At 48.4% G+C, this 25,590-nt stretch overlaps 1 protein-coding gene across 1 annotated transcript; it reads left to right on the plus strand.

The window, feature by feature from the left end:
- The first annotated feature begins 406 nt into the window (after window positions 1-406).
- Window positions 407-5,008, plus strand: LOC136472346 (beta-glucuronosyltransferase GlcAT14B-like). Its single transcript, XM_066470060.1, has 5 exons — window positions 407-727; window positions 806-1,635; window positions 2,397-2,472; window positions 2,567-2,682; window positions 3,499-5,008. The coding sequence occupies exons 2-5, from the start codon at window positions 945-947 to the stop codon at window positions 4,062-4,064; spliced, it is 1,449 nt and encodes a 482-aa protein (XP_066326157.1). The 5' UTR covers window positions 407-727; window positions 806-944; the 3' UTR covers window positions 4,065-5,008.
- The last annotated feature ends 20,582 nt before the right edge of the window (window positions 5,009-25,590 follow it).

Genomic DNA, 25,590 nt, shown 5'->3' on the forward strand with positions numbered 1-25,590 from the left:
CTTTAGATATCTTGTTTGACCGTTTGTCTTATTAAAATTTTTTGTACAAACATTATCTATTTTTGTTATGACTTATTTTATCATTAGAGATACTCTAATAATGATGTATTTATTTTATAATTTGCAAAAAAAAATTAAATAAGACGAATGGTCAAACACAATATCAAAAAGTAAAAAACGTCATTTATTTTGGAACGGGGAGCAGTGAATATGGATTTGTTCAGAAAGCGAATGATGCAGGGTTTAAAAGGTCGTTCTGATTCTGTGGGCCGGCCCATATGACTTTTGGTCGTGCCCAACTATAATAACTCGACATTTTCAGCTGGGCCCATAGGACATTCGGTACAGCCCATCAGCTGGTGTGAGTTGACACGATTGCAACCCTGGTGGCTGCAGCTCACACACAGTGTGATGAGAGCTTCAGCTCATCTGCCACTGCCACCGACTACCGAGAAGAGATCAGCGCCGCCGCGCGCCAAGTGGTTCACCGGGAAGGAGCGGCGCCGTGCCGAAGGGGCCGTGCGCGGCGACCTCACGAGCTCGCCCTCGCTGATTCGGCGCCGGAGCGGGGGTCTTGCCCTCGTCGCACGTGCGCGACGCCGACGCGGTGCCTGCTCGCTGCCCGTGCGGAACAACGGCGGTCTGCGCGCCTCGCAAGGCCACTCGATCGCCGCAAGCGAGAGCTCCGATTCTCTTGGCGCCCTCCTTCGCTGTCCTCCCTCCCCTGGTGAGCACGATCCCTCTTGAAATTTCGAGACTTCGCTTGAGGATCTTGCTCCTTCTCAGCGCATCTGAGCCAGTGCAGATCCGGCTCATCCCCGTGACCAATTTGGGTGCGCTCGAGGTTCGATTTCACCGGAGAAACGGCAGTATGCTCCGTAAGATTGGACATTTTGAGATTCGATTGAGCTAAAGAAGAAGGAAGACTCGCGCTTGCCGAGCAAATGAAGAAGAATTGGGGGCTCAGCTCCGGCCACGCGCGGCCGTTCGGCGACCGCCGGTGGCTGCTCCCCTTCCTCGCCAGCCTGCTCGTCACGGCCACGCTCCTACTCGCTGCCGCGTGCGGCCTCTTCTCGCCACCCTACCCGGGCGGCGCCGGCGACGCGGCCCTGTTCGACGTCGTCTCCCTCGCCGACTGGGACGACGGCGGCGGCTCGTCGTCGGGCGGCGGCGCCCCCTTCGTCGAAGCCGGAATCAAGAACCGGCTGCTGGAAGATAACGCTGCCAGCGATGACGACGACGAGAACCCCGACGATGCCGCCGTCAATTCTGACGACTCCGACGCCGAGCCGCCGCGGATCGCGTACCTCCTCGAGGGCACCAAGGGGGACGGCCTGCGGATGCGGCGGACGCTGCAGGCCATCTACCACCCGCGCAACCAATACATCCTGCACCTCGACCTGGAGGCGCCGCCGCGGGAGCGGATCGATCTGGCTATGTACGTCAAGGGCGACCCCATGTTTAGCCAGGTCGGGAATGTGCGGGTCATCGCCAAGGGCAACCTTGTCACCTACAAGGGGCCGACCATGGTCGCCTGCACGCTCCACGCCGTCGCCATTCTTCTCAAGGAGGGGCTCCAGTGGGACTGGTTCATCAATCTCAGTGCGTCGGATTATCCGCTCATGGCACAAGATGGTCAGTGTTCTTTAGCCACCCTTTTTTCCCCTTAATTTTTTTTGGGAGGACAATCATTTTTGTGGTAAACTTCTGCAACTCTGTTTCTGCGGTCTGATTGATACCATTACTTATGGCAGCATTAGCATGCTTCAGAGGATTCAAGTGTAGCATAGGCACCATAGATTGCACCCCCTCTCTCTGCACTAGTTTGCATTAAATTTATTTTGCATTATCTAAGCTTATACTAAATCCGTTCTAAATTATAGTTTGTTTGATTTTTTTGACCCCAAGTTTGACCACTCGTCTTATTCAAAAATTTGTGGCAACTTGGGGTTAAAAAAGTAACGAATAGTATATGAATACCTGTTTTTAGGTGGCAACAAACAGAACACATTGCTTCACTGTTGTCAACCTAATCTGTCTACTTCTCATTTTGTAAGTTGTCATCTTTGGAAACACATGGTTCAGCTAAGAATGGAGATTTTTTACTGAATTTGAGATTGATGTGAAAAATGTCTAGTTCCAATATTGCACGTTTATTGTCATAACATGAGTGAAGTAACATGGGCCTCCAATTGTATAGGCACACATATTAATTTTGTATGATCTAGACATCTATTCATATGGAAAGTTAGTAATAGCAGCAGCGGTCATCGTTCATTCGAGCATACAGCCCTATAGTGAAGCTTAAATCTTCATATACAGAGCAGCAACATGTTGTTACATAGCTGTGGAAGTTACTGTACTTGTATGGTTAAATGCTTGTTTTTGTTTTCCAGATATACTTCATGTCTTCTCTTCTTTGCCAAGAAATCTTAATTTTATTGAGCACTTTCGGTTATCTGGGTGGAAAGTGTAAGTTTCCTTACTAATCTGTTAATTTGTTCACTTTGTACAAATGCTCTCTGTTTTTGTGCCCTTAATTTCTGACGCTTTCCCCCAATCACAGTAATATAAGGGCGAAACCAATTGTTCTGGACCCAGGGCTCTATCTGTCAAAGAAATTTGACCTTACTATGACTACTGAGCGGAGAGAATTGCCAACATCTTTCAAATTATATACTGGTAGGCCTGGTTCTCAATTCAATATTCAGAACATAGGCTTGAAGCTATTGTATCCATAAAATGGCAATACATTGATGTGGCAGTTGGCATGAATATTGGCATGTAGTCACTAACAATTTTGCATGCTACTTTATATTGGCATGTAGTTCCAAATTTGCTGGTTTACAACCAGTCAACCACAAGAAGAAAGTTTGGGCGCATTAATTTATGGTAGCAGATCCTAGTCGCCTCCTAAGCTAGCAGAGTATTGTTGCCTGCCATGGTCGAGCTGCAATTTCTTAATTCATCTTGAACTAATAATTGTGAATTCAAATTTTTAGTTCCTATTTAGTTTTTTTCCTTCATTGTGAACTCTTTCAGTTCTTCAGGCAGTTCTATGATCAGTTATCAATTATGCTTCTTATGTTCCACAGTGTCCTCATGTCCTCCTAAGTCTACAGTAGGTATAAACTCTTGTTCCAATATGCTCATTGAGGCTTGGCATTTTCTATCCAAAAAAAAGAGAGCCAAAAACAATAATCGCTGCTGCATTGAATTGTCAGACTGGAGGTTTGTGATCAAGATGTTTGGACCGAGCCCGTAGTGTTTGGATATGTTGTTGATCAATTCTTCTGATTGACCGTGCTTAAGACTCTCGTTTTCTTTGTTTCAGCACATGCTGAAATGAATTAATAGTGGTATAGAAAAAAAATGTTATTTTCTGTAAGGTGTAATGATTTATATATATGCATCTTGGTAGTAGTATAAAATGTCATGATGTTTCGTCACTTTTTAATCTGTGTTATAATCATGGCCTTCCTATATTTTGATTGGCAGGTTCTGCTTGGATAATGCTCACAAAATCCTTCCTTGAGTACTGTATATGGGGTTGGGATAATCTCCCACGAAACCTGCTGATGTACTATGTCAACTTCATCTCCTCACCAGAAGGCTATTTCCAAACTGTCATCTGCAACTCTGATGATTTTCGGGGCACGGCAGTTGGCCACGACCTTCACTACATCGCTTGGGACTACCCTCCAAAGCAGCATCCGTTGATCCTTTCCATGAAGGACTTAAACAAGATGGTCAAGAGCGGCGCACCGTTTGCACGAAAGTTTCCCAAGGATGACAAGGTCCTGGATAAGATTGACCGCGAGCTTTTGCACCGCTCAGAGGGCCGGTTCACCCCAGGAGCATGGTGTGATGGGAGCTCTGAAGGAGGAGCTGATCCATGTCTGTCTAGGGGTGAAGACTCTGTTTTTGAGCCTGGTCCTGGTGCTGAAAGGCTGCGAGGCCTGATGAAGAAGGTGCTCTCATGGGATTACCGCAATGGTAGCTGTTCCTCACTTGCTTATGATCAGACAAAGAGGGATTGGTATGTTCCTAAAAGTAAAGGATAATTCTGGTGCCTTGCTATGCTTTCTTGTAAATGCAGCTCTTGACCCCTTCCATTGAAATGAACAACACTAGAAACACAGCCTGTTGACCAAGAAAAATAGGTGTAGTACTATTCTTGCCTGTGAAATAAGAGTAAAGCAGTTATATGATGGAAATTAACGGCAGTGGAAAATGCTGGATCTTTCATCGGTTCAATACTACCCCGCATGTGCAAAACTAGAAAAGAACATTATTCTTCAGTTCTACTTGTGGTCAAGGTCTCACTTTCCACCTGTTTTTGTGCCTGATCACAATCAAATTGGAAGACCCCAGTTTGGACTGGACATGAAGTATGCAAAAAAGAAAGTCTGCCAGGAATTTTTCCTATCGTTGGACTGAATCACATGCTGCATTCTGAGTAATCCATTTTTCCTACCGGTGATAATCCTGTCTGCTAGGTAGCATTGATTCATAGCATTGTATTCCTTAGATGTTGATAACCTGAAATGAAATGTTCGACAGATGAAGATATATCCTTGGCAATGTTATCCACCATGAATTCTTCAGCAGAACTGTTACCAGATTCAGTAGTTCTGAATGAAGGGCAAACTGTCTGTCTTAAATAAAAACTTTGGTAAGCTTGGCACATTGGACTCTGGCTGGTGCGCACAGAATTCTTGCAAATTAGTGTCATTGCCATGGTGTCAGCCCCCAAAATCGATTTTGAATTGCCAAGGACTAATACTAATATATGGGTACTACTAGTAGCTACCTTTGGAACAGTTTGCTTGTATGGCACACAAATAGTCTCCCGGTGCACACACTTGTGGCTATTGACATATTCTCCCTTTGGTTACAAATCTCTGAATAATGTACTAACAGTCTTTGAATGTAAATTTGACCAGTATTTTCTCCTTTTCAAACATTACTATGTAACGCAGCCAAGTTTTCATATTATGAAGCTATTTGTCAAAACACATCCGTACTTATGGTTCCAATGTTCCATTATGAACGATATTGACCGTCGAAGTATAAAAACAAGAAAAAAAAAGGAGTGAGACAACAGGTTACCTGCGTTCCTGAATGGATGGATTAGGAATACTGAAGAGTGAAGGTGAATATTATCAATAAAACAAATACTTTTTTCGACCACGGGAGATGAAGATGACATCATGTGGCTTTGTATCTCGAGGAAGGAAGTAACGAAGAATAAGCCAGTAATTTTGACGAGGATGAAGACTCTACCAATTGAGCTATCTTGCTTTCTTCTCGTATTACCATCACTATTTAGAGGCTCATTTTATAGCCTTTATGTTACACTCATCATGAAATGTGCTAGGAAAAGAAGTTGGACTCGAGAAATTATCACGCGAAATAGAAACATCCGACTATCAATTCAGTAGCTAGACTTTAAGTTCCATGGACAATAACTGTTATTAGAACTATTCTATTTTCTAAGAAAAACCTATATGCTTATGTACGAAATCTTTTTTAAGTAAACCTCTAAATCTATCCTCCATAACAAATCAACCACCTCCATGGTTATGAAAATGAACCCATCTCTGTCTCTAAATTATGCACCTCTATTACGATTAGAATAAAAAAGAACTTCTCATAGAGCATCTTCAACAGTTTGGTAAACCAACTTCTAATTTCCGCGTTTTAATTTGGGGAAAAAGTGGATCATGCGCAAGAGCGCCTTTCTTGCCATGCACCTTGCGGAGCACGAGCCCAGTGTTTGCTTCGATAAGCAGAGCCAGCCGACCGTCGCCCTGTTTGTTTTGCTGAAATTTGGTTGATGTTGTTTTCTTGTGAGAGAAAGCACTGTTCCTTTGCTGAAAAGTACCGCTGAAGTAATGCCGAAGAATATGGCGCGTCTTTTTTTTTAATAATAAGCTAGTGGACCCCACTAGAAAATGGGGACCATGATGAAAATTTAAGTTAAGTTTTTTGTTTGTTTAGGGAACTATTGGAGGAGAGGTAGTACTCCTATATTTTGTTCTTAATACTTTTTTGGCATGCTTCTAAAACTAGTTTTTCGGTCGTGAATTTTTTTTTAGTTTGGAGATGCTCTTACACAAGTACTATGTATTACAAATTAGGAGGTATAACAAAAATTGGATTCAAAGTCCACGAGAAAAGTGTGACCAATATATTACTCGTAAGCTCCGAGCTAAAAGTTTGATAAACATTAGCATGGTCGGAGGCAGCGACACACCACCACACCTGTCTCGTGTTCCTCACTCGTGAACATGAACATCAGCATGGTCGGCCGGAGTAGCTGCTGCTGCCTTTTGCAAGCAAGCAAAGCAACGACTGACTGACTTGTACTATTTCAGGCGGCAGCAACGCCGTACCGATCTTTATTTTATGATCACACCTGGCGCCGTTTTCGCCGGCCGCGCATGCAAGGACAATGTGTGAAGAAGATCTGCATGCATATACGCGGCGCCGGCCGGCGCGTGGAGTCGTGGACGATCGTGTGGTGGTCCGCACAGTGGAGACACACACATGGTTCATGCTGTAGCAGGATTAATGGCCTTTTGTGAGTGGAGCGGAGGCGTCACCGTAGCCGAATTTTTTACATTTTAGTATTTTTTTTAAAGTTTCTCACAAATAGACCTCTGATGAAAAGAATTCATAAAATAAACCCTTAGCTCGGCGCCATCGATGCTGGCGCCGAGCTAACCGTCTCGGCGTCAGAGACGCTAGCGCCGAGCTGGTTGACACAGAGACGCTGGTGCCGAGCTCAGCTCCCTATACGAGATGTGAAACTAGGAAAGCGGAAGAGATGTGTCGTGAAACATGGAGGACTGCCTTTGCACCCAACCCTCTGCTTCCACTGTACTTTGCGCCCAGTGCGTGCTCTGCCTCTGGTTCTCGTACGTGCGTCCGTGTCTGGGTGGACGATGGTCTCGCCGCATGCATGCATGCATGTGACTATATGTTCCTCGCGTCAAAAGTTGGGGCACACAGATCGATTAGAGGACTGATGACCCACACGACCTGCGTGCTTTCCTTCCTTCCTTCATGGAGTATTTGTTCTTTTTTCTTTCATTTCTCCTCCGGTTCTTGATGCCTCCATATGATGGGTCCAATGTTTCAGAGCTTACACTATATACAACCACGTGCTTCCTTCCTCCGCCCCACAAGTAAAGGCGATATCGGACTTGTAGCCCAAGCCCTTGTTTAGTTGGACCTCAAAATTCAAAAAGTTGCTACAGTACCTGTCATATCGAATGTTTATGGCCCGTGCATGGAGCATTAAATGTAGACGAAAAGAAAAACTAATTGCACAGTTTGGTGGGAAATTACGAGACGAACGTTTTAAGCCTAATTAGGCAATGTTTGGACACTATTTGCCAAATAAAAACGAAGGTGCTACAGTAACCCCAAAATCCAAATTTCGCGAACTAAACAAGGGCCAAATTAAAGATGTATCAAAATGATTTGTATAGCCTTTATAAAAAAAGTACTAGTTGACAATGATAAACTGTCCTATGTATATAGTGTCTTTCTTTCTTTATAAAATAAATTATGAAACAATTAGAGGAGTTGGTACATCAGAGAGCTTTAGGACGTGTTCGGCGCGGCTCCTGGCGGGCTCCGGCTCCTCACCTCGTGGTACTGCAGCGACACTGTAGCAGGAGCCGTTTCGAAAATCGAGGCGCAAAATGAACTGAAAAGAAGCCAGAAAGAGGAGGAGCCAGCGAAGCCACGATTTCGAGCTTCGCCGGCTCCGTGCTACAGTGCATGAACAGTACCGGAGCCGGAGCCTCCCGGAGCTCCTTCAAACGGGTTCTTAGTCAAAGAGTCAAACTATCATAAATATCGATACTTTTTTCCATAAATTTGACTTTAGCCAAACCTATAATTAAGGCCTCTTTTTTTCAAATGGAAGTGAGCAGAGGTAAACATCAGATAAGGTGTCAAAAGGAATGGCCGAGTAGCTACGCCGTCCAAGTCATGGGTGAATGGGTGATGGATGCTGCCTCGCTCCCAGTCCCAGGCTGCTCTGTACGTACTCGACGTGCGCACGTACGGCGGGAGATGGAGATGGAGATGGTGACACGCACGTAGTACTGACATTAGGAGTACAAGTACATACAGTGATACTACAGGGGAGTACGGTACGGTCCAGTAAAAGTGTCGAGACTGGCGGTCTTAGACAGCGTGGAGGAGACAGAGGCCTCCGTCCGTCAAACATCGCCCTCAGGCAGAGGCTCGGGGAATGGGCACGACAAGTGGGCGTGTAGGGAAATGGCAAGCAAAACTAAGGTTTCATTAATTTATTCTCCATCCTCTCGTACTATTATAATTGTTCTCTATTTATATGACTCAACTACTTCTTGACAGAATTTATTACAATGCCCATCAACTGCTACAGTATATTCCTATAATATTCCGCCACTAATCTCTCGTTTGCGGAGCAATCTTGTCACACCGTCTTCAAGTAATGTGCCTCCATAAGCGGCCGGCCCATCGTGCCTCCGTCTTCGACCCAGAGGCCTGGGTTCCCGACGCTGGCCTCCGTCTTCAGGGGCGCGCAGCTACCTACGCGAGTTTTCGCCAGTCCGGTCGGAGACCTCATCCGTAAGTCTACGCCCGGCCGCGCAGGGCCATGCTGGCACGCTCGCGCGAACCACGGGCGCCTGCGCTTAGGTACCTGCACACACTTAGGCAAGGTTGTTTGTTTGATTAGTTCGGGGGTAGGGCGGCCTCCGCCTTTAGCGCCGGAGACGCCCGTCAGTCGAAGCGGGGCAGCGTCCGCTTGAGCGGCCGGAGATGCCCGTGCCCGGCCCGGGCGGAATCCGCGACAAGCTCGCTGAGCCTCGTGCAGCGCCCTACAAGCATAGCCAGGAAAGTTTATTTAGCCAGCGCCAGATCTCCGCCCTAAGACGGTCGAAGACGCCTTGGTTATACCTCGCCGTCGGAGGCCTTCGCCACCCGCCGAGGCCGTGTTACAACAGTTCCCCCTTTTGAGACCACGGCTCGCCTGAGCGTGCCGTGAGCTCAAAACGCCTTGACCAAAGGCGTCCGCGGGGGCGGAGGCCACACGCATTGGCGTCTCCGAGCGAGGCCCTGCTGCTTCCCCCTGGCCCGCTCTGGCGCGGCCGTTGGTCTCGTTGAGAGTAGCCGTTGGGCAGCAAATCTAGCCGTTGTCCTACGTTGTGGCCGTTTACGCCGTATCGCTTTCCGTTGTATACCTTGCGACTTCTTCGGAGATGACCGTTGTGCGGTAGGCAAATTCTCTGGAGATGACCGTTGTGCTGCAGGAGCCGGACTGCCCGCCCGCGGCCTATATAAGGGCGGCGTTGGTGGCGGGGTCCCCCCCCGCATTGCTCATTCGCTTTCCTTGCCTTTGAGAAATCGCTCTCTACTCTCTTCGCTTTCGCCTTCGCTGGCTTCGCGCGTTCCGTCTTTCCGCCTGCGTCTTGCGCCTAGGCTGTCGTCGTGGTGGCTTTCTTTTCCGCCTCCGCCCATACTCATCGGCCCACCTTCTTCAGACCCTATCGCCACCTTCTCGGCGTTAGGGCCACCGACTGGGGTGCGTGTTTTGAGGCGTGCATGCTTGCCTCCGCCTCCACATTAGAATTTGAAAAGCTAGTGGAGGAGGATTTGGGGAGTGTCTCTGCGTCCGTCGGAGACCTGATCGTTGCGGATTCCAGAGATATGGCGATAAAGTCGTGGGATTTCGGCCCTTCCTCCATTACTGAAGAGGCGGTCGCGGAGATGTTGAAGGAATCGTGTTTCTTTCTTCGAGGGTAAAAATCCCTCCGCCTGGCCAGACTGTTCCAGAATCGAAGGAGGGATATGCGGTGGTGTTTCGGGACTTCTTCACCTGTGGCCTCCGCCTTCCTTACATCCCCTTCCTCCGCTGGGTGTTGGAGACCTTCAATGTCCAGCTCCATCATCTGACTCTTACTGCCTTCCTCATGCTCAGCAAATTCTGTTGGGCATGTGTTTCTTATGGTGCCGAGCCGGATGTGGACACCTTCTGCGCGTACTACGAGCTGCAGAAGCAGCCGAAGAAGAAGGTGCGGGAGGGCAAGGAGGTGGAGGTGACCTACCAGTATGACAGTTGCACCTTTATGTCGAAGAGGAACCAAGGCGTAGACCGCCTAGAGATCTCTTTTTGCCAGAAGGGCAAGTGGGACCGTGGCTGGCTTGAGCAATGGTTCTACGTGAAGACCTACAAGGTCCATGGCACCACCGAGGATGGTGTGGAGGTCGCGGAGTATCCATTGACTTCAAGAATGGAGGAGATGGCGCCGTGTATGCGCGTGGATCCACCAGAGGATGTGTCTCTAGCGAGGGAGGCTTGCGACCGGGCTTTTGCGGCCGCGTGCCACTACTCTAGGGGCCGCGACCTAGTGGAGGAGATTATGGCCTCCAACTACTGGCCCCTGGGCAAAGACAACCCAACCTTTCGGCTGGAACAGGTGAAGGTTCCCGTTTTTGGGTCGGAGGCCGGGATTCCGTTCCCCCGCTTCGGGCAGTCTTTGGGGGAGGGGGTGACGGAGGACAGTTTCATCTTCGAGGTTGAGGAAGCCACCGTCGGGTTGGTTGGCAAGATTTCCAAGTGTGAGTACATGTCTCGGAGAGCCGTGGCAGGCACCATGCCGCGGCTTAATTGAGTTTTTGAGGAGGTCGGGATCGTCTATCGAGAGCGCGAGGTTCCCACCGAGGTCCTGGCTTCGATTGAGAAGAAGAAGAAGAAGGCCTTCGCGAAGAATGTTATGGCGGAGGCCGAGTCCAAGAAAAGGAAGGGCACCGTTGTTGCTCGGGCGCCTGCAAAAAAGAAGAAGAAGAAGAGCGGTGCTCTAGTGATCGAGCTGGCCATGTCTTCTGCCGGTAGTCCGGGCATTGCCTCCACCGGCAGTGAAGATGTTCAGAGCTCCTCTGTCCCGTCAGTGGACGTGCGGGTCGCGAGCGGAGAGGATCGCGGCTCTCTTAGAGCTTTGGTGTGCCCTGTGAGCGGCGCTGTGAGCGGTGCTGGGCGTTCGGGGGCCAGCGCTGCTCCGGTGCACACCTCGCATGGTGCTGTGAGTGTTGGTGAACAGCCGGAGGCTAGCACCGCCGATCCTATGCCTGACATTCTTGGTGGGCTGTATTCAAGTTCTGAAGAGGGCATGGAGGCCATCTTGTGGCACGCTCCTTCGTCTCCCGCCGTTATTGCGCCTTCGCCCGTGCCAGTGGCCGACGTTGGGCAGCTGGAGGCCGTGCTTGCTGAGCAGGCCCCGGTGTCTCAGTCTTCTTCGAGTCCTCTGCCCGTCAGGCCGCTGGCTGAGGAGAGCCGGCCCTTTGGGCCTTCGCCACATGATATGGCAGAGACTTCTGCCCAGGGGGCTCGTCAGGTGGCCCAGCCTGGGCTTTTTATGAGTAAGTTTGTTTGGTGCACATTTTTGTGTTTACTGTCTTCGCCCGATTTATTTGTTTATGTATTGTACCAAGTGCTAATACCGTGTGCTTGTTGCTTTGTAGGTGATGTCATGGCTGGACTCCTCACCCCGGAGGAGCGAGCGGCCACTGCCGGCGTTAGGTTTGGTCCGAGGTAGCCGGGGCTGATGGCGCCGGGTCCAAGTGAGTATAGAGTGTTTTTATCTCACTCGTCTTTTGGCCTGTTGTTATTGCCTATTTCTGATCGGCCCTCTGACCTGAGTTGTTGTTGTTGTTTTTTGCTACGCAGGCTCCTTCGACACTTCTATCTCAGGTTGGGAAGAGTGCTATCTTGGTGTTCTTGGAGACGTCGGAGGTGGTCTCTGGCTGTTGGTGTATTTATTGTGAGATTTGCTTTTCTCACCTTATTATTTTGTGTTTGTTTGTTCTTCTTTGAATAGATTGCTTCAAACAGCGTCTGAGGGACATGGATTTCTTCCAACTTCTCCGTGTTCATCTAGAACACCAGAGCTTGGTGCGTCTTCGGCGGTTTGCCTTTTTTGGTGTATGTTCGCCTTTAGACTTGTTTTTGTTTCTGTTGCTGATCGCCTTGGTCTTCTTCTTTCTGGTCGCAGGGGTATCACACGACCGTTGTTATGGAAGAGCGCTACACTCGCGAGGTCTCCGACCGAGATACTACGATTGAAGCGCTCAAGGCAGAGAACGAGCGCCTGGAAGGTGAAAAAGGGGGTCTGTCCAACTCCCTTGCGGCTCTTTGCCTTTCTCTGGCGGAGAAGGAACAAGAAAAGGATGCTTTGAGGGCCGATCTCGCCAAGGCCCGGGATGCAGAAGTTTTGTCCACCAAGCAGGCTCGCAGGGCGGACGAGTTGGCCGAGGGTCTCCGCGAGAGCTTGCCTCTAAGAAGGAATCTACAGCTATGGTGGGGGAGCAGCTGTCTTTGACGACGAGGCACTTGGACTCGGTCAAGGGGGTCCTTGCTACAACCGTTGGCCACTACCGGGCCATCATCGCTGAGTTTGGAGGTGAAACCTCCGCTCCTCCGGAGGAAGACAGCGTGTACGCCCTCGCCTCCTGGCTAAAGCGTCACCTTGCGAAGCTCCCCGGTCTGATCAATGGCTGCACGGACTACGGGGTGCTTGCGGGAGTAGCGAATTACGCCAAGCTTTTGGTGCACGGCGGGTGTACGCATACCGAAAGTATTCCGGAGGGAGCGCTGCTGGGTCCGAAGGAGCTTGGTGAGACTTCTCTTGGTTTGCGAAAAACCTTGAGAAATTTCATTGGGTACTTTTGGGCTCCATTTGGGAGACCTGCTGCCTAGAAACTGGCGGAGGAAAAGAGGGCGAAGGTATTTCTAGTCTTTGTAGCCGCTATTTTTGTCTCCTTGCTTTTTGCGGGGCTACGAAGGCTTTTGTTGACTGTGCCCCTGATACTTTAGCCTGTGCTATAGGATGCGCAAAAGAATCTTGCGGGCAGGCCTCCGTCAGTTCCGCGCTCGGCGATCGTGGGCGGTGCCTCCGCCATCGCTGGCACTCCGGTGGGCGCTACGATCGGCGGTGGTGATGGTTGGAGGCTGCAGGCGCCGTGCCTGCCCACAGTTGATGCGGGCTCCATTCCAGGGACTTCTGCTGTGGCCGATGCGCCGGAGGTCTAGGCTCTTTGTAGCACTTAGTTGTTTTGGCTTGTATATTTTAGTCCAGTTTATTTTGTTCTGAATAGTTTTGTGGGAAATTTTAACCTTGCGCAGGTTCCAAATTGGGAGCCTACGCAAGATGTTGCACCTTTGACTCTCTACAATGATAGTATTTATGTGAGCAGAGAGATTTGGGAGTATTGGCGTTCGGCCTTTCCCCGCAGCATTGCGCGCGACGTGTTTGAGTCAGTTAAGTTTGACATAGACGACGAGCGTGCTGGGTTTACTCGCGCGCTTGCTTGGCGCGGACCTCCGCCACAATAGTTAGGATTTTATTGTAAGTTTGTGTCCTGTAAGAATGCTACTTGACGTTTTATGGAATACAAAATAGGTTCACTTTCTTGATTGTTTGTGCGGGGGCTTTAGTCTGTTGTGCTAGTTTACATATCTTGTCTAGTCCTGAGCTTGCACACCGTTGTCCTTTGCTTGGGCGAACGTGCACAATACAGAGGTGGTGGCCAGGACCTTCGCCCCATGTTCTCTCCTTCTCTGTGCTTGCTTGATGGCCGAGGTAGAAGTGTTGGCAGTTTTTTGGCCGACGGAGGCGTACTTGAAGTCCGCCTAGCGAGGCTTGCTGAATCGGTGTGTGATCCGATAGGAGGTTTGGCGCAGCTTGTGTAGACGGCGGAGACTTTTGGTATTTCTTTAGCTGGGTGTTTTAGCTGTCTGGTGGTATGGGCCTCCGACGCTGCACACCCGTGGGACATGTTTCATTTATGGAGATGGCAGGTTAGGTCTCCGGCGTCAGGGGGATGTTACGAGATTTCGTGTGATATCCCCCTTCTCCCGTAGGCCTGCGCTAATCATCACCGTGCTGTAGTTCCTGTCCCTTTTCCCACTGTCTCCAACCGTCTACTGGTGCCTCTGACTTTATGAGTTTTTGTACAATATCTATGGCCGACTTAGATATCTAAGGAGACCCCTTGTGCTTGTGCTCTGCCTTCTTCCCCCCTTGCGCCTTTTGCTGACTGAGGTTTTAAGGGCGTGGGGGGAACCCGTTTTATAGCGTGGTGGTGGCTTTTGGTTATTAAATTTTTGGTACGTTATTTGTTGGAACGTATCTTGGCTTTAATGGCCTATATCTTGCTTGAATTATTCGTGTCTTTTGAGATCTTTTGAAGTAAATAGGCCTAGTGCCTAAGTGACAGGGTTTGTCAGACCTTTTCCTCGTTTTGCTGTTTTCGATGGCGGAGACCTTCTTCCTGGTTCTAGTGCCATAATGGTGTTGCCCCTGATGCTCGGGGTGGTTTTTTTTGTTAAGGTCGGAGGCCTATTTGGCCGAGGTTGTTTTTGCCTTGATGCCTGAATTTGTTCATGTCTTCGTCATGGTCGGAGGCCTGTTTGGCCAAGGTTGTTTTTGCCTTGATGCCTAAATTTGGATAGGTCTTTGTCAAGGTCGAAGGCCAGTTTGGCCAAGGTGGTTTGTGCTTTGATGCCTGACTTTGGACAGGTCTTTGTCAAGGTTGAAGGCCTGTTTGGCCATAGAGGTCGTTTTAAATTGCCAATGCCTGTGGCTGGCGCTTTGAAAGGACCTGTGCTTATTTTTGTTCACCGAATATTGCGGCGCCAGAGCTGGCCGCTTTCGGTTTTGAACTTTTCTAGCGTTCTTTTAGGGAATTACCTCTTTATACTTCTAGAGGATTTTTACATTGAGCCTACCTCGTTAAAAACCTCACCTCCGCTTGGAGTTCCCCTGTGAGGAAAAGAGTACAAGCTCTTTTACATTTTTTGGGTTTAAGAAAAAAACTAAAAGGTAAATGAACGGAGGGGCCTCCGCTTATTATTTGCGGAGGTTGCCCTTTGGTACATTGCCTAGATGTAGTATCTGCGGAGGCTATCAATATTCCATGTGTGGGTTGTCGTGACACCTTCGCTGTCGGTCAAGTGGAAAGAGCCTGGGCGGCCTGCTGCCGTTGCTGTGTATGGGCCTTCCCATTTCGGCTGCAGTTTTCCAACAAGTTGTGCGTTGGGTTTTCTTCTGAGTACGAGGTCTCCGTGTTTTATGTCTTTCCTAACCACCTGAGAGTCTCTCCACTTTTTGGTTTGGGACTGATATTTTGTAATGTTTTCGACTGCTTCCAGTCTTATGGCTTCTATTGTTTCTTTTGCATATTCTTCATCTTGCAACATTAGCTGTCTCATTGTGCGGAGGCTTTCGTGCTTGATTTCTTCTGGCATCATGACCTCTTCTCCATAAAGCAGTTTGAATGGTGTGAATCCTGTTGTTCTTGAGATAGATGTATTGTGTGACCAAATCACTCTGGGTAATTCATCTACCCATTTTCCTTTGCGTAGGCCCAGCAATATTTTTGATATTGCTGAAAACACTATTCTGTTTGCTCTTTCCACAGCACCATTGGACTCTGGGTGGTATACTGAGGCGAATGCTAGTTTTGTCCCAATGCTTTTGTAGAATTCTTTGAAGTTCTCTGAATCGAATTGTTTTCCATTGTCTACTGTCAGAATCCCTGGTACACCGAATCTGCAAATGATGTTTTGCCAGAAGAATTTTCTGACGGTTTCTAAGGTTATCTTCGCCAGCGGCTTTGCTTCTATCCATGTTGTAAAATATTCTACTGCCACTACTATGAATCTGTTTCCTCCTTGGGATGGTGGTAATGGGCCGACCAGGTCCATACCCCATCTTTGTAGCGGCCATGTCGGAGGTATAAGCTGGGTCTCCGACGATGGTTTTGACTGCCCGGGAGAGAATGTTTGGCATGCTTTGCATGTTCTGACTGTCTGCTCTATGTCTTGTATGTGTGTTGGCCAATAAAAGCCTTGCCTTATTGCCTTTGCTGATAATGCTCTAGAGCCAATTTGCGACTCGCAAATTCCTGAATGTATTTCTTGAAGCAACTCTATGCCTTCGCTCTACGATATGCATTTGACGAGAGGCTAGACTACTCCTTTCTTGTACAGTACACCATCTATGATTGTGTAATTTCTTACCCTGGCCTGTATTCTTGCTGCTTTTACTTCATCTTCTTCGGTGGTTTTGCCTTCTAAGAATTCTGTTATCGCCTTTCTCCAATCTTCATTTTGTAGGTGTAGTATGGGCTTCGGTGTCTTAGATGTCTCCGCAGTTGTCAGAGACTTCAGGATCTAGTAAAAAGTGTTTGGTGGCAGTGGCAGGTTGTTTACCACCGCTTTAGCTAGTTCATCTGCCTCTGCATTTTCTGATCTTGGGATGTGCTTCAGGGTGAAGCCCTTGAATCTCCGCTCCAAATTTCTAACAACGGATAGGTATTTGATGAGTTCTGGCTCTCTTGCTGTGTATTCTTTCTCTACTTGGTCGGTAACCATTTGAGAATCTATTTTGACTGTCAATGTTTTGGCCCCTAGGGCCTTTGCTTTACTGAGCGCTAGGATCAGACCTTCATATTCTGCTATGTTGTTTGTTGATTTGAACTCTAGCCTTGCTACGTATTTCAGTCTAATGCCAGAGGGTGCTGTTAGGATGGCGGAGGCTCCTGCTCTGGCTTGGCCCCAAGCTCCATCCATGAATGCTATCTAGCCTTGAGTGGTTGGTTGTGCCTTGGGCTCTGTCGGAGGTGTCTAATCTGCTACAAAATTAGCTAGTGCTTGTGATTTGATTGCTATTCTGGGGACATACGAGATACCAAACTGTGATAGCTCTGTAGCCCATTTGCCTATTCTGCCAGAGGCTTCTTTGTTTCTGAGCAAGTCTTGTAGTGACAGCAATGTTGGAACTAAGATTTCGTGGGTGTGGAAATAATGCTTTAGTTTTCTTGATGCCGTCAGTACTGCATAGGCAACTTTTTCTACCTCAGTGTAGTTTAGCTTGGCTCTGGACAATGCTTCTGAGATAAAATAAACTGGCTTTTAAGTTTTACCTGATTCTTTTTCCAGCTCGTGGACTAAGACTGCGCTGACTGCATGGTCGGAGGCCGCCACATATAGCAATAGGTGGCTGTCTGATTTTGGGATGGAGAGCACCAGTGAGTTTGCTAGATACTCTTTCAAGTTATGAAATGCCTCCGACTGCTTGGACCCCCACTCAAAGTTGTCTCCGCCCCTCAGTGCTTGGAAGAAGGGGAGGCTGCGTTCTGCTGATTTTGAGATAAATCTGTTGAGCACTGCTATTCTTCCCGTTAGCTTTTGCACTTCTTTCTTGTTTTTGGGTTCTGCCATTGTCATTATTGCTCTGGTTTTATCTGGGTTCGCTTTGATGCCTTCGCTGCTTATGATGTATCCGAGCATCTTTCCTTTTGTGACTCCAAATATACATTTGTCTGGGTTGAGGCGGAGGCCAGCTGTCCTGAGGTTGGCGAAGGTCTCCTGTAAATCGGAGACATGATCATCCTTGTTCTTGCTCATGACCGCTATGTCGTCGACGTAGGCTATGATGTTTCTATCTAGTTGTGAACCCAAAACTTCCTTTGTCATTCTGGCAAAGGTTGCTCCGGCATTTTTGAGGCCCTCCGGCATTCTGGTGTAGCAATATGTCCCAAATGGAGTGGTGAAACTTGTCTTGTCTTCGTCTTCTTTTTCATCTAGATTTGGTGATACCCAGAGAAACAGTCGAGGAGAGAGAACCTCTGGCATCTGGCTGCCTTGTCGACGGAGGTATCTATTCTTGGCAATGGGAAAGGGTCTTTTTTGTAAGCTTTATTCAGGTCTGTGAAATCTATGCACATTCTCATTTTGCCATTCTTCTTTGGCACCAGGTATATGTTTGCGAGCCATTCTGAATACTTGACTTCTCTGATGACTTTTGCATCTAGCAACCTTTGCACCTCTGCCTTTGCTGCCAGGATTCTGTCCTCTGACATTTTTCTCCGTTTCTGCTTTCTTGGCCTCATATTTTCATTGATATCCAGTTCATGCTGTATGATGTCCCTACTGACTTCCTGTAGGTCAGAGGCTGACCAGGCGAAGATGTCTTTGTTTTTTACTAGAGTTTCCATGAGCTCTTCCTCCTCTGCTTTGCTCAACTCTGAGCTGATTGCTACTTTTCTGTCTAGTAACTCCTTTTCTAGAGGGGTCACCTTTGTCTCTTCTTGACCTGCCATATCTGTTTTTCCTCTAGGCATATCCGGAGGCTTTAGTTCTTTGTGTGCCGAGTCGACTGCATTGATGTTTCTTTAGGCTCTGTAGATTGCTTTTTCTATGTTTCTTGCTTCTTTCTGGCTACCTCGGACTATGATAATACCATGGAGTGCTGGTATTTTCATGCACAGGTAGGCCACATGCAGGGCTACGTTGAATTTGGTTGTGAATCCTCTGCCCAAGATGGCATTGTATGGGTAATACAGATCGACGACATCGAAGGTTATGTACTCGGTTCTAGCATTTGCTTGGGTTCCAAACGACACTATAAGTGAGATTTTTCCTAATGCTTGTATCTGCTTGCCTCCGAATCCTATCAAAGGGGATTCAGAGGGCTGTAGTTGATTTCTGCTGAGCTTCATTTGGTCGAAGGTATTTACGAAGATGATATCTGCTGAACTGCTAGTGTCAATCAGTACTCTACTTATCTCCCATGCTGCTATGTTGGTCTTGATTACCATTGCGCCTGCGTGAGGGTAGATCTCTAGCTGGAGATCTTCTTCTGTGAAGGTGATTGGGACTCTGGACCAATCTGTGTATTTTGTTGGGCCTTGAACTGCCACGTTGTTTACCAGGTGGAGGTGATCCTTTTTCTATTTTTTTGTTTGAAACTCCATTGATGATCCTCCGGTGATTGGTAGTATCATGCCTATTGTTGGTAGCGGTCCATGGGGGTTGACTTGGTTTTATGGGTTTGGCTCATTTTTTGGTGCTGGTGGTTGGTTGTGAGGTGGCGGTGGATGCAGTTGTTGCATGTGGTGCTGTTGCGGCAGAGGCTCGAACCTGATTTGGTTTTGTGCTGGTGGGTTGTTTCGAGGTAGGTTATATGTGGAGATTTTGGGTTTATGTAGGTCATGCTTGCCTCCGACCTGTAGTTACCCGCCGGAGGCTCCTGCGAAGGCGCTGACCGCCATGCTGGTAGGAAGTTTGGGTAATAGGCAGAGGCCGGTGTGGAGGGATGTATTTGGGTTGCGTTTAGCACTGGGTACATTGGACAGTACTGCTGGTGGCCAGTTGTGTAGGTGGTGTTGACCTCTCTTGGGCTCTGCTGTGTCGGAGGTTGGGCAGTCTGCTTGTTCTTTATCCTTTCCTGTGTCTCTTTTGTCTCTAGATAATCTTTGGTGCTGTGCCCTGCGTTCTCACCGTGAAAAACACAATATGGCCTACATTGTTTCTGGCTGTGTTTTTTGTTCTAGTTTTTGCCTTGGTAACCTTGTCGACCTTGGTTCCTGGTCTGGATCTCCGGCCGTGCTGGCGCTTCTAGTTGCCCTTGCTCGGGGTGAGGTTGACCCTCGATGCTGAGCACTTGCCCCTGGCCTGGTTTCTGATTTGATGCATTCTGGTTATTATAGGTTTTTTGGGAGTTTTTGCTGCTGTTTTGCTATCTGTTTTGACCCTGCTCCTCCAGCCTTTTCCGGAGGTCATTGTCTGATCTGGAGTATTTCTCGAACTCGTCATACAACTGCTGTATGGAAGTTGGTTTCTTTCTTGCTAGGTGTGCTACGAATGGCCCGATTCGGAGGCCTTTGATCGCTGCTTCGATGGCGATCTCGTCTGGGATGTCCGGTGCCTTCGCCTTTAGTTGCACAAATTTCCGAAAGTAGTCATGTAGTGTATCTCCCTGTATTTGCTTGCACTGGAAGAGATCTGTGGAAGTCAGCGACTGTGTTGTTAACCCCTTGAAATTTGTCAATATCTTGTCCTAGAGGTTTTCCCAAGAATAGACTGTGCTTGGTTTGAGCATAGAATACTAAGCCAATGCGTCGCCTTCGGCTGCAATGACAAATGACTTTGCCAAGATGGCATCGTCTCTGTCGGCGGAGGCTACTGCTGCCTCATAACTCATAATAAATTGATGGGGGTCCATCTTGCCGTTGAACTTTAGTAGTGTGATTGGCTTATACGCCGTTGGCCATGGCGACTGTTGTATGCCTTCAGAGAGTGGGGACTTGGGATCGATAAGCCTCCGCATCACCTGAGATGGCATCATGGTCAGGTTGATCACTGGCGAAGGTGTTGCTGCGGAGGCTAGGATTGCGAAGGTTGACGCTGGTACTGCATGCTGCATACTTAGCATCTCAGCATGTAGGACTGTCAACTGCTGCCTTATTTCTGCTGCTTGTGCTGACGCTTGAGTAGCTTGCTGATTAGCTGCGAATGCTGCTACCATTCTGTTCCTCTCTTGTTGCGCTCTTTGCAACTGTGCTTGCAGCTATTGCAGTTCTTGCTCGTGTGTTGTGCCTAAATTTGGTTGGGCCTTCGAATCTTGAATCTCTGGATCTTGGGGTTCTGGTGGTTGACCCTGGGCATCTGCTCTGGTGTCATCCTTCGCTGGCGAGGTTGTGTAGGTGCTACGAGTGGTGCGCCTAGGCCTTCCTCTCTGCCCCATGGTCGTTGCTGCTCTGGTGATGGTTTTTCTTTTCCCTGTCATCGTTGGTTTGCCTTGGCCAAACCACGGTGGGCGCTAATGTTGAGACTAGCGGTCTCAGACAGCGTGGAGGAGACAGAGGTCTCCGCCCGCCAAGCGTCGCCCTCATGCGGAGGCTCGGGGAATGGGCACGACAGGTGGACGTGTAGGAAAATGGCACGCAAAACTAAGGTTTTATTAATTCATTCTCCATCCTCTCGTACTGTTACAAGTGTTTCCTATTTATAGGACCAAACTACTTCTTGACAGAATTTATTACAATGCCCCTCAACTGCTACAGTAAATTCCTGGAATATTCCGCCACCAGTCTCTCGTTTGCGGGGCAATCTTGCCACACCGTCTTCAAGTAATGGGCCTCCATAAGCGGCTGGCCCACCGTGCCTCGGTCTTCGGCCCAGAGCCTTGGGTTCCCGATGCTGGCCTCCGTCTTCAGGGGCACGCAGCTACCTACGCGAGTTTCCGCCGGTCCGGTCGGAGACCTCATCCGTAAGTCTCCGCCCGGCCGCGCGGGGCCATGCTGGCACGCTCGCGCGGACCACGGGCGCCTACGCTTAGGTACCTGCACACACTTAGGCAAGGTTGTTTGTTTGATTAGTTCGGGGGTAGGGCGGCCTCCGCCTTTAGCGCCGGAGACGCCCGTCAGCCGAAGCGGGGCGGCGTCCGCCTGAGCGGCCGGAGATGCCTGTGCCCGGCCTAGGCAGAATCCGCGACAAGCTCGCTGAGCCTCGTGCAGCGCCCTACAAGCATAGCCAGGAAAGTTCCTTTAGTCAGTGTCAGATCTCCGCCCTAAGACGATCGAAGACGCCTTGGTGACACTCACCGTCGAAGGCCTTCGCCACCCGCTGAGGCCATGTTACAACAAAAAGAGAGGGCATGCATGCAGCACTTGGTAGAAATTAGCTGTTATTATCTTTTGCCTAGCATTAGGAGTACTAATAGTTTATATATAACTTCAAATTACTGTCGAACCGTCTAGTAACAGTTAGATCTAAACAGCCCAGCAGGTAATAAAAGGGAATCTATCGTTAGGGTTTTAGTCCATGTCACATCGGACGTTCGGATGTTATCTAGGAGAACTAAATATGAGTTAATTATAAAACTAATTACATAGATGGAGACTAATTTACGAGACGAATTTATTAAGCCTAATTAATCCGCTATTAGCACATATTTACTGTAGCACCACATTGTCAAATCATGGACTAATTAGGCTTAAAAAATTCGTCTCGCAAATTAGCCACAATCTGTGTAATTAGTTATTTTTTCGTCTATATTTAATACTTCATATATATGTCAAACATCTGATGAGACAGGGACTAAAATTTTCATGTAGAAACAAACACCCCCTAGTTCCGCTCTGGATGATAACTGATATGTACCACTGTGTCGAACTGTCGATGATAGGAAAGATCACAAAGTAGTACCCCTGCAGGATAAAAACATTATTTAGTCCTTGTTTAGTTTGTGAAATTTGGAATTTGAGGTTACTGTAGCATCTTCGTTTTTATTTGACAAATAGTGTCCAAACATCGACTAATTAGGCTTAAAACGTTCGTCTCGTAATTTTCCACCAAACTGTGTAATTAGTTTTTCTTTTCGTCTATATTTAATGCTACATGCATATGTGACATGTGACAGGTACTGGTGCATGACTGCTGCGCTGCTGAGCCCGCCTACCGCGCGCGCACTAGTGCACTGCTGCATACGTGCAGTACATGTACTAGTACGTGACAGGGACACGACGTCACGAGGGAGGGGCAGTCCCTTCGCCCACTGCTACACGACCTAGTGACAGTCTGCTTCTCTGCTCTGCCTGCCGTAGACCCGTGGCTCAGCGTTTCAAGTGCCTGAGCTTCGCACGCCGTCCCGCCTCATCCCATCGCTGCCCACTCCTTCGCCCACGCCTCTGAGAGGTCGTCCGTAAGCGGCGTTGCGCCCACCAGTGCCAAAAAGATTTTCGTGCATCTCTGATCAACCTTGCTGTGCCTGGGAGCTCTGGACGGGACCCTTTACACCACGGCCACAGCATTGTCTCAGGAACTCTCGTACACCTACGGTGCCGAGCGACAGCGTCTCCGGCGTCAAGCCAGCTCAACGCCAGAGACGCGGGTGTCGAGATGGTTAGCTCGACACCAGCATCGATGGCACCGAGCTAAGAATCTATATTCTAAATTTTTTCTACCAAACATCTATTTATGAGAAACTAAAAAAAAGCTAAAATGTAAAAAAAATGGGTCAGCATAGTACACTTTGCTTGGCTCAAGAGAGCTGTTGTATGCGTCGTTGTTGCAGGATCTCGACGGTCACTCATCATCGTCAATTGATCCCATCCGTGTCAGCATACCAGTACCAACTGAGCTGAACACCGGTTTGATTGGTGACCAAACCTGTCACGCTAAAGGTGTGTCGTGCCATAGTTTCTTCGATAAACAGCATACCAGTACCAACTGAGCTGAACACCGGTTTGATTGGTGACCAAACCTGTCACGCTAAAGGTCTGTCGTGCCATAGTTTCTTCGATAACTGTTTAGTTCACTACCACACCTATGGTTCGCACATACTTTCTTAGCACTCTGCCCTACATGTCGATTTTTTTAACATTTTTTATAAACTAATTTTAAATCTAACGTTGTTTAATTTTTCTCTTCAAAATTAACACTTTTTGCCGTGTCTATTGCCATGGCGCGACAAAAAGCCTGTGCTGTGCCATGCATGGTTGCGCGTGAAAGGATTAAGATGTCCAAGAGGGGTGGGTGAATTGGGCTAATTCTAAATTTTCTTGCAATAATCAAATCCTACGGATATCCCAATTAACCCCTTATGCCTAGAAAAATGTTTCTATCAAACTAACGCACAAATGACTTACAACCTATGTTCTAAATTTACTCTAGCATGGCAATTCTATGAATATAAAGATAAGTATTGAATTTCTCAAAGTAAATACTTAAAGTAAATGCTCAAAGTAAAGAGAGAGAGAGAAACGCAGCGATGTTTTGCCGAGGTATCGGAGAGTCGCCAGTCCCCACTAGTCCTCGTTGGAGCACCCACGTAAGGGTGTATTTCCCCCTTGATCCGCGCAAGGATCAAGTGCTCTCTACGGGTTGATTCTTCGATACTCCGTGGCGGCGAATCACCCAAAGCCGCTCACAACTTGAGTTGGGTCACCCACAAGCTCCGCCGGGTGATCACCAAGCTCTCAATTATCACCAAGCCGCCTAGGTGATGGCGATCATCAAAAGTAACAAGCACGAACTCTCACTGGACCACGCGAAGCCTAATGAGAAGATGGATGCACACTTTGCTACTCTTGATTCACTAATGAGCTACTCGATTCTCAAATCTCAATCACCTCACTAGGACCTTACTCTTCTTGGCACTCACAAACGTGTTTCTCAGCTGTTGGAATAAGCAAAAGTAACTCCACACACGAGTGGAGCTTCTATTTATAAGGCAGCCTGAAAAACAAACCGTTATGAGCTTCTGCGGGGTGACCGGACGCTTCGGTCAGTTCAACCCGCGAACCAGTAAAAATGAGTTGATCGGACGTTGGCAGGGTCCGGTCACCACTGACCGGACGCGTCCGGTCGCAGTAAACCCTTACTGGAACCTTACTGTACTCGACCGGATGCACAACCCCTAGGGTTCGGTCAGTACTGACCGGACACGTTCGGTCACAGATTCCCTTCTCTGGAACCTTACTGGAGTCGTCCGGACGCTGCCTCTCAGCGTCCGATCACTTGACCCCTGCAGCGTCCGGTCGCACCGAACGCAGTCTGTTGATCAAATGAACTAACCGGACCCTGCGGCCAGCATCTGGTCGCACCGGAGCCAGCGTCCGGTCAGCATTTGACCCTCCATTCACTTCCAACTCTCGATCATATATGAATGAAGTTTGCTCCAAAGGATCTTAGGCATTCATAGGAGCTACCTAGAGCTAGTTTTAATAAGTGTGCACCACACCTAACTCACTAGACTCAACTAGGTCAAGCTACCCGTTCATACCCCCCTTAATAGTACGGCCAAAGGAAAAATAAAGTCCTAAACTACTCTAAGTGTCTCTTCAACTTCAATCGACACTTAGAACTAGTCATCCTTAACCTTGTCGTCCATCCTTTGAAAACCGAAATGATTTTCATCGTAGGGGCATGACCATCCCGATTGCCCAATCGATCTCCATTACCATGACCTAACTTAATTGCCTCTGCAAAACACACGTTAGTCATAGTAATTTTGTATTGACATTAATCATCAAAATCCAACTAGAGGCCTAGATGCTTTCAGTGCGGCGAGAGGGGTGATGTGACGACGATCGGGCCACTAACCGGTGATGTGGCAGTGTCTACCGCGCCACCGATCTTGGCGCAGCACTGATGCGCCAGACACATGATGCGGCAGGACCTAGATGCAGACAGAAGACCAGCCACGGGAGCTGCTGTCGGTGAGGATCAGCAGCGACGCGACCATGGACCCTGGCTTCGCGTCGTGGCTGAACGGCACCTGCAGCTCCGACCCCAACGCCTTCGCCTTCCTCGACCCCTCGCGCGGTGGGATTCCACAACGCCTTCTACCATGTTCTCTACTCCAACATGAGGTCGCGCAGCACGATCGACTACTACGCGTCCAACCAAGGTGCCATCTTCGACTATTTCGTGGCGGTGATGACCAAGCTCAGGAGGATCGGGGTCAACACGCCAGCCATCGGTGGCGAGATACGCCGGGACTGCTGGTTCCCGAACTAGTTGCTAGTTAATCTCGCGCGGTAGTGCTGCCGCGACGCATTGAAACAAATATGAAGCAAATAAATGGAGTCCGTGTGCAAGTTGAGAAGTTTCGAACATAAGTTCGACATAACCAACTAAGTTTCGGACGACATAAGTTTCAGACATAACATTTGTTCGATATAAGTTTCGGACGACAATATTTGTTTGACATAAGTTCGACATAACCAACTAAGTCC

Source organism: Miscanthus floridulus, chromosome 8 (assembly GCF_019320115.1).
Source record: "Miscanthus floridulus cultivar M001 chromosome 8, ASM1932011v1, whole genome shotgun sequence".
Taxonomy (NCBI): Eukaryota; Viridiplantae; Streptophyta; class Magnoliopsida; order Poales; family Poaceae; genus Miscanthus; species Miscanthus floridulus.

What these genes read in the sequence shown, in the direction of transcription:
- LOC136472346 (XM_066470060.1), top strand. Translation starts at nt 945, where the DNA reads ATGAAGAAGAATTGGGGGCTCAGCTCCGGCCACGCGCGGCCGTTCGGC. An exon ending in TCCGCTCATGGCACAAGATG is followed by an intron (nt 1,636 to 2,396) that starts GTCAGTGTTCTT and finishes TTTGTTTTCCAG; the next exon opens with ATATACTTCATGTCTTCTCT. An exon ending in ATCTTTCAAATTATATACTG is followed by an intron (nt 2,683 to 3,498) that starts GTAGGCCTGGTT and finishes TTTGATTGGCAG; the next exon opens with GTTCTGCTTGGATAATGCTC.